Source organism: Camellia sinensis, chromosome 8, assembly GCF_055761805.1.
Source record: "Camellia sinensis isolate YWXY chromosome 8, ASM5576180v1, whole genome shotgun sequence".
In the NCBI taxonomy this organism is placed as follows: domain Eukaryota; kingdom Viridiplantae; phylum Streptophyta; class Magnoliopsida; order Ericales; family Theaceae; genus Camellia; species Camellia sinensis.
The window spans coordinates 176109852-176118520 of record NC_138968.1 but is presented as its reverse complement, the minus strand read 5'-3'; the positions used below and the strand labels follow the sequence as shown (position 1 = coordinate 176118520).

The following is an 8669-nucleotide window of genomic DNA, read 5'->3' as shown; positions in this document are numbered from 1 at the left end:
ATTATATTGAGTTTAACCTATTATGAGCAATATTTGGTATTCTACATAATGCTTGAGCTATGATTGTTAAATCTTCTAGATTGCATATTAGTATCCTTGGTAGATTGCATGTTGGTATCATTTTGACATCCTTATTGGTAACATTTGGCATACTATTTGATATTATTGAGGAGGACATTTCAATTATGAGCTTTCATTGTTCATATCTCCTATTGATTTTGCCAAATGAAATAAGGGGAATAATTTAAACTTGATTAGTTTTTTTTTTTTTTTAAAAAAAAAAAAAACCCTCAGATTCTATTCTATTTTTGATATCACACTTATGAGCTTGCACCTCACATATTATTTTTTTTGTATAAAATTTGTATGCTCTTGACAGAAATTGATTGTTAGATCATGCTCAAATCGATTGTTAGATCATGCTCACATGCTTTACATATACTTTTAACAATTTGGTATCTCCTTGGCTCTTGCTTGAAAATAGATTGAAATAGCATGAATTCTTCATAATGGATAAGCTCATTGATTCATTGTTGCCATATTATCTTGCCACAACAGCATGTGTGTCTCATTCTTGACCTTTGGAACTTCTCTTTATTGCACTCATGACATTTATCTAAACTTGATGCTACATTGATATGAAAATATTTATATCAGTTGAATGCTCTCAAGTCCTTCATACATTTATTCTCCTTAACAGTTTGCTATTCTCAACTGTGTAATTTTTTTTTTGGTTTTGCATCTTGAGATAAAATTAACTTTGCATACATTGATTTTTTTTTTAAACCCTCATGGTATTTTTTTTGCATTACCATTCCAGCAATACCAACGTCTCATTAAGTTTAATTTCTGCTGGCATTATTTTATTTTAATTTATTTTATTTTGCTATTAGGCTTAATTTTTTTTTCTCATTATTATTTTTTGTTTGGACTTAATTTTCTTATTTTTTTCTGCTTTTTCATTTCATTTTCAGTACTTAAACATAAAAACATAAACAAATAAAAATACAAATATTTACATTAAAAAAAAAACACCCTTCATTTTTTTATGGCCATACGCCGATCAAACTAAACATATTTCAAAAAAACAAAAAAACAAAAAACAAAACAACCCTTCATTTTTTTTTTTTCCGGCCATATGCCGACCTTATTTACTCGCCTCTTCCACCGCTCTCTTCTTCTTTTTATTACCTTGGGAGGCCCTTGACGGCATTGCCCCCGTGCTTTCGTCGAGAGCGACGACTCCCCGCTGACTATCAAAGGCCAAGAACAACGTTGCTCCAAATCGGGCCATGGAGGTTGTCTTTCGTTTAAGCTCTTTATTTTCGACCTTCAATGTGCCTATCTCTGCTCGCGCATCCTTGTACATGCGTTGGAGCAGAGAGAGTTAGGCGTTGACCTGATGGAGTTCACTCGTCCTGTTCTGCAGTCGGTGAGGCAATTTTGTGACTGCAGTCACCGTCTCCATACAGGATGTCAGTGTGAAATGATTGGCTTCAATATCTGATTGAGATGCCATTATTTGCTCAATCGACATCATAGGCAGGTTGGGAAGAGTCAGAGCCGGGGCACTCGGCCCAGCAGCGCTTACAAGATCATTCAGGTCAGGAAAAAGAGTAAGGGGACGGGATGAGGCCATGAAGTAGTAGAGAGAGATGTAATCGACAGGAGGGTCGTTTTTGGCAGCCTTTCTGCTCTACTCAGTCTCTCTGTTCTGTCTCTCGAGGAAGAAGAAGATCGAAGAGACTGATGAAGAAGAGATAGGAGAAGAGAGTGAGGTGAAGAAGAAGAAGCAGACGAGTGTGATTAAGAAGAAGACAAGGAGGGAGAGATAGCCGAGGCGAGCGACAATCGAGGAGAGCTACTTTTGTTGGCCAATGAAGCAAAAGCCAAGCGGCGTGGCAACTGCGTTTTGCGAAAAAAAGAGAGACGCGGGAGAGTTGTATGTGTATGCATATATGTATATATATATATGTATATAAATGTTTTGATTATTCATTTTTTAATGCCATTTATCCCTATCATTTTCCTTCTCCTCCTCCAGATTCTGACCCATGATTTCCTTTTGAATGTCACAGGGGGAGAAAACTTATGATGTTAAGATGTTATGTATTATGGTATTATTTTTAAATTATGGTATTATTTTCAAGCTAACCTGATATTATGTATTTATAGTTTGATATCTTAGTCTCATATCATGTCTCTAATTAAAACTTATTTATTACACATGTGCTAACCTATGTATTTAGAAATGAATTCAGTGAGCATGACTTGAGGGGGAGCTTTTCTTACTCCCAAATCAAATCAAAACATCATTGTGTGCCATTATCAAAAAAGGAGAGATTGTTAAACTTATTTATTTTGATGATTTATTTAATTATGTTTTAATTTATTTGAAAGAGAAAAATAGAATTAAAATTTATTTTGTCTCATTATTTCTCACCTAAACCTTTATCCTAAATGTTGTTAGAATGTATTTAATATTTGATTAAATTAGGAGTTCAAATAGCCCAAAACAGAGGTTCAAACAGCCCAGCGCAGCAGCATGTCAAAAGGTTCAAACAGCCCAGCACAGCAGCAGGCCAAAGGTTCAAACAACCCAAGCACAGCAGCAGGCCAAAAGGTTCAAGTGGAAGATATTCAAATTAGTAATGATGGAGTAGAAGAAATTCAAATTAGTAATGATGGAGTATAACGGCTATAAATTCAAATGAATACAACGGCTATAAACGGCTATAAATTCAAATGAATACAACGGCTATAGACGGGTATAAGTTTCATTATATATACCAAAGCCTCTAATGTAAACAAGTTACAAAAAAAATCAGAAAATATTATTTGATCTATAATCACTCACATCTATTATCTGAAAAATTTTCTGAGAAGTGTTTTTCAATTTTTGTTTACATCGTCTCTCAGAAATTATATATTGAGCTTTATAGCATTAAGTTCATCTTTTCTGTATGAGATTTACAGAAAAAGCAAAGCTTCATTTTATATATATATCTTTGAGAGATAATTCTTGTAGCTTTCTGTGAAAGTAAAAACACATTCTTTTCAATCCTGTAAGAGTGTAGTACACTCGGTGTTCTTGACTTAGAAAGTCTATGTAAAATTCGTGAAGGATTGCTCCATTTGTAAAGAGGTTGCTAGCACCCCCGTGAAACTAGAGTATAGTAGAAAATCTCAAGTGAAGCTTGAGGAGTGGACGTAGGCCGAGTTGGAGCCGAACCACTATAAATTTGTTTGTCTCTCTCCCTTATCTCTTCATTTTATTCAAATTGCTGTAACTATATTTCACATTTTCACTATGCTAAAATCATTAACTGATATAGTTGTTTGAACACTTGTTTTAATTATTTTTATTTCATTAACTATATTTATCTATTGTGCTAATCATGATTTTTATTAGGATATTATTAATTTTTAATTATAAAAATCTAATTCATCCCTCCTTTTAGGTTGGCTTTTGGATAACAGGGTAATTGTCCAATGTGGTGGTTCACTGTGAGTCCATTTTGGGTCTGTTCTAATGATCTAAATTATTTATTTTATAAATCTCCCTGAAATGATCATGTATATAAAAAAATTATGTTAATTAGACATGGACAGTCATTCGATTAAATTATATTTGTCTTTTACTAGTTTATTTATTTATTTATTTATTTGATTTTTAACGATATAAAAAGACAATAGATAGGACTCTATCTAGAAAATGGGTAGTCTGGGCTTGCCTTTCTGGTTGCCAGCTTTAAAAACTGTCCAAAGCCCAAGTTTCTTGACTTTTTAAAGGAAGGCCAGCTCTCAAAATATCCTTTGTGGTTTGATATTTCAGAAATTATTTTTTAATTGATTTTTGTTAATTTTTTATATTTTATTAATATAAAAAATAAAAAAAAAAAATTGCTCGAAACATCTAAAAAAGAAATTGATTAAAATATAAAAAAAAATCATTAAAAATATATAAAAATCTGCCTACAAATAATTTTTAAAAAATCAAAGCAAACAAAAATTTCTTAACCTTTTCAAATAAAAAGATAAGATAAAATGAAAAAATCTTAACTTCTCATCATCTTCGTAATAAAACCAGCTATACCAACCGAACTTTGAATGCGACCCCACCTTTAATACTCGGTTGTCCTTTTATCAAGTGGCTGTACCTACTATTTATTTTCGGATAGAAGACAAGGAAACTCCTACTCGGACGATTTTTTTGGTTTGACCAATACGATCTTTTCTTTCTTTTTTTGGAACGATTTTTTTTTTTTAAACGAAAAAAAGATGTTCCGTCAAAAATCATAGCATTTGTGAGTCTGAGTTTAAGATAATTAGTTGACAGTTAAATTTAATCCAGTCTAAAGAAAGAGGCCTTAGGAATTTAGCTCAGACGATTGAAGATCTATTTTTTTTGACATTAAAAAGAAAAAGAAAAAAAAAACTTACCAAGACAAAAGCAATTAAATTTTTATTCAAACGATGAATGAGTGTTGGAAATTAAAATGGCATTGTGTGAGATCATGTATAGAAAAAAGTTAGATCATAAATTAAAAGTCTAAATTTATAATATTACTATTAAAAAAAAGTGAATCAATATCTCTTTAAGATAAAAGTTGACTGAGAATAGCTTATTACACAAATAGATGTCCTTTGAGACATTTATTTATTTAAGTTGAAGAATTCTCCACTATATTTTGGTTGTTTGTGGAGAAATTATTTTATGTATATCTAATATTGTGCTAGCTATGTCAACATGTCATATTTAAATTCATGTCTTTTAACTCACTAATTCAATTCGTTGACATAATTCAAATACAATATAATATTCACTCCTAAAGATTTACAAATAAAATTATACACATTAAACTACTCTTTCTCGCATTAGAAAGTGGAGTCCACGCCACGTGATTGTGTTGGCTCTCCACCCCGTATGAGTGAATGTATGATTTAATCGGTAAAATTCTTATATATTCTTGAATTTCATTTAATTAATGTACCCAAAATTATTCTTGAATTTCATTTAATTAATGTACCCAAAATCATGCCGGTAGCTGTCTCTAGAGCAATTCGGGATTTAATTAATGTACCCAAAATTATTCTTGAATTTCATTTAATTAATGTACCCAAAATCATGCCGGTAGCTGTCTCTAGAGCAATTCGGGTGTGGGGTTGGAGTCCTGGTTGCCACCTTTGATTTTATCTTAGAAGTCCAATTTCATTAGATTTTTCAACATCACTAAAATTCTCCCAAATGTTCCTTGACCTTTCAACATGCATAAAATAAAATATTTGGAAGTATCAGGCTAGGAATTTGAAAAAAATGTACTCAGAAAAATTTCAAGAAAAAGTATTGAATAGTTATTTTAAAAGTGAATAGTTATTTTGAATAGTTATTTCAAAATTAAATCTACATCATTTAATAACATTTTGAATATATTTCTGGATTATTTTTCTGGTTCCACAGCTTTTCAAATTTGGAAGAGTAAATGCTATTGTTGATCATATATTTTGCATTAGTCAATCATAACCTGACACATGGTTCATCAGGAATAATTTAGGAGATTGGTAGAGATCTCCAATCATCAGAAGGCACGTGGCAAAATTATATCAATGGCAATGGATATACGACGTACTAGAACAATCAAGATGAGCAAGGTGATGTGGCCAAACAATTGTTGGAGGTTTAAATTCAAATTCGGAGGAAGCCCAACTATAAGAGTGACTTAGTGGAAGCAAATTGCTTGAACCATGTCCCATGATCGTGGAGGTTATTTTGACGGTTATCATCCACTGCGACAGTTATCAGCCATTTCAACGGTTACCACCAGAACATATAAATAGAGGAGAAAGCTGACAGTGGAAGGCCCAAAATCAGATTCAGAAACTAGTCTATTTTATTTTACATTTTTCCAATTCTTTATTTTCCAGTTATTTACTTTTCAGTTCTTTACATTCTAATCATTTACTTTCTCACACTACATTTCAGTTTCTTAGGAGTAGTTCTAAGTTAGTCTGTTCATGCTGTAATCCCCTTCGAAACTATGAATGTGTGAAGGTACATCTGTAAATATTGATTTACTTAATGAATTTTATTTTCTAACATTGTTCTTTCCCTCCTTTTACTTTTGTGATTAATTCTTCTGAATTTTCTCCTAAAACAAGTCACTAGTAAAAGTCTCATCATTGAAGCTAAAAGAATTTCAAAACAATTATTTGATTAATTGATTGACATTTATTATTTATATAAGAATTTATTGATCTTTATTGACACGCTCTAATTATATTTTTAACTTTTAAAAGTGAAACGACCAACAGCTATCTATCTAGTATAAAATTTTCCTAAAAATGAGATGGTAAATTTGGTCAACAATTTATGTTTTTGGATAATTTTTTAGTATAAATCACCAACGCACAAAAAAAAAGGTTCTAATATAAAATGAAGAGTACTACCCTAATTTAAAAATTAAATCTACTTTTTAACTTAGTGATATTATAAATATTATATATAATTCAAATACAATTTAAAAATGGAGTGAGTAATCTTTTTTTTTTTTTTTTTTTTGAACCAGAAAAAAAGCCGGTTATCAAAACCAGTGAATTTGAGGCATATATTTAATTTCCGTACAAATTTTCAATTCGTATGACTTAAACTTGTTGCATCCAAAATCAAATCTATAAATACCCCTGCTACAATCTTATCTTTCCACATCTTTATCTGCTCAACCCAAAAGCCATCTCTCCAATGGCTTATCGTCACCCTCATCAATTCCCACTCATTCCCACCCTCCTCATCTCCCTCCTCTTCACCACCATCACCACCACTCTAGCTAAAGTCCCCCCAAACCAAACCTTCCATTTCGTAAACCAAGGCGAATTCGGAGACAGAATAATCGAATACGACGCCGGTTATCGCGTAATCCGCAACAATGTCTACACCTTCTACACCTTCCCCTTCCGCCTCTGCTTTTACAACACCACCCCCGACTCCTTCGTCTTCGCAATGCGCGCCGGCATTCCCAACGACGAGAGTTTGATGCGGTGGGTGTGGGACGCCAACCGCAATGACCCTGTCGGTGAGAATGCCACCCTCTCCTTTGGAGAGGATGGCAACTTCGTCCTCGCCGACTTTGACGGCCGACTCGTCTGGCAGACCAACACTGCCAACAAGGGTGTCACCGGAATTAAGCTACTCCCCAATGGTAACTTAGTCCTTTTCGATAAGAACGGTGCGTTCGTATGGCAAAGCTTTGATCACCCTAGTGATACTCTCATGGTGGGTATGTCTGTTCGGATCAACGGACGAAACAAGCTCGTCAGCCGGACCTCCGATGTGGATGGCTCTGATGGGAAATACAGTCTTGTTCTTGAAGATAATGGGTTCAACATGTATATCAACAACTCCGGCGACCTTCTAGTCTATGGCGGTTGGGGAGGTAGAAGCTTAGGATCCATTGTTACATTCGATGCAGTGCCCGAAAACGATAATGCCACCGCTTTCGAGCTAGTCCTGACCGTGAACCAAGACCCACCGCCACCAGCACCGCCAAGTCGACGCCGTCTCCTCCAACGTAAGGTACAGGGTGGTTCCCAAATTAATCTCAACAAGCTCAACTACAACGCTACCTACTCGTTCTTGCGGCTTGGATCGGACGGTAATCTCAGGGCATACACTTACTATGATCAAGTGAGCTACTTGAAATGGGAAGAGAGCTTTGCTTTCTTTTCGAGCTATTTCATAAGAGAATGTGCTTTGCCTTCCAAGTGTGGGAAGTATGGGTTGTGTGAGAGGGGGATGTGCGTGGCGTGCCCGAGCCCAAAAGGGCTTTTGGGGTGGAGCGACAGTTGTGCTCCACCCCAATTGCCGCCATGTAAAGGCGGAGCTAAGGCGGCGCAGTACTATAAGATTGTTGGGGTGGAGAACTTCTTGAACCCTTATTTGGATGATGGTGAGGGGCCAGTGAAGGTTGGGGAGTGCAGAGACAAATGTAGTAGGGACTGCAAGTGTTTAGGGTTTATTTACAAGGAAGACACTTTTAAGTGCTTGCTTATGCCCTTGCTTGGGACTCTTATTAAGGATGTGAACACTACTTCTGTGGGGTATGTTAAGTATTCCAAGTAGGAATTTCAATTTGTCTTGTTTTTTGAGGTTAATTTAGATCATGAGTCCATGTTGTTAGGTGTGAGGATAAATGGACTCTCATGTATCTTTTAATTGTTTTTTTTTTTAATTTTTTTTATCGGCAAAATTTCAGTATTTTTTATTTTGAATAATGAAAATTAAGATGAATCATAATAATGGGTTGCTGCAAATTATGTGTCATCTTCAAAGTTAAAATCGTGTGCTTAGTTGCTTAGATTTTGTTTGGCTATAGTTAAAAAAAGTTAGTTTATTAACTAAATAAAGTTATTCTGCTTGAAAACCTGAGCTTATTTTGCAAATTCAATTTTGGTCAAAAAATTCCTAGAGCTGCTCTAGAAACCCATTTGAAAAGTCAAAAATTAAAAATATGTGCTAAATGAACTAGTTTGTTTGTTTGTTTGTTTATTTTCAATTTTTTTTTTTTAAACCCAAAAAGAGCTTCGATGAAGATATTGGTGTTTTTTATTTTATTTTATGTATTATTAAGTTTCTTTCATAATTAGATATTCAATTTCATATAGTAAGTTATTTA

The 8669-nt window shown here is 33.9% G+C and overlaps 1 protein-coding gene across 1 annotated transcript; it reads left to right on the top strand.

Moving 5' to 3' along the window:
* Nucleotides 1-6694: 6694 nt before the first annotated feature.
* On the top strand, nucleotides 6695-8307 carry LOC114262820 (EP1-like glycoprotein 2). Its single transcript, XM_028203237.2, has one exon. It carries the CDS (start codon nucleotides 6740-6742, stop codon nucleotides 8114-8116), a length of 1377 nt encoding a protein of 458 aa, XP_028059038.1. The 5' UTR covers nucleotides 6695-6739; the 3' UTR covers nucleotides 8117-8307.
* The last annotated feature ends 362 nt before the right edge of the window (nucleotides 8308-8669 follow it).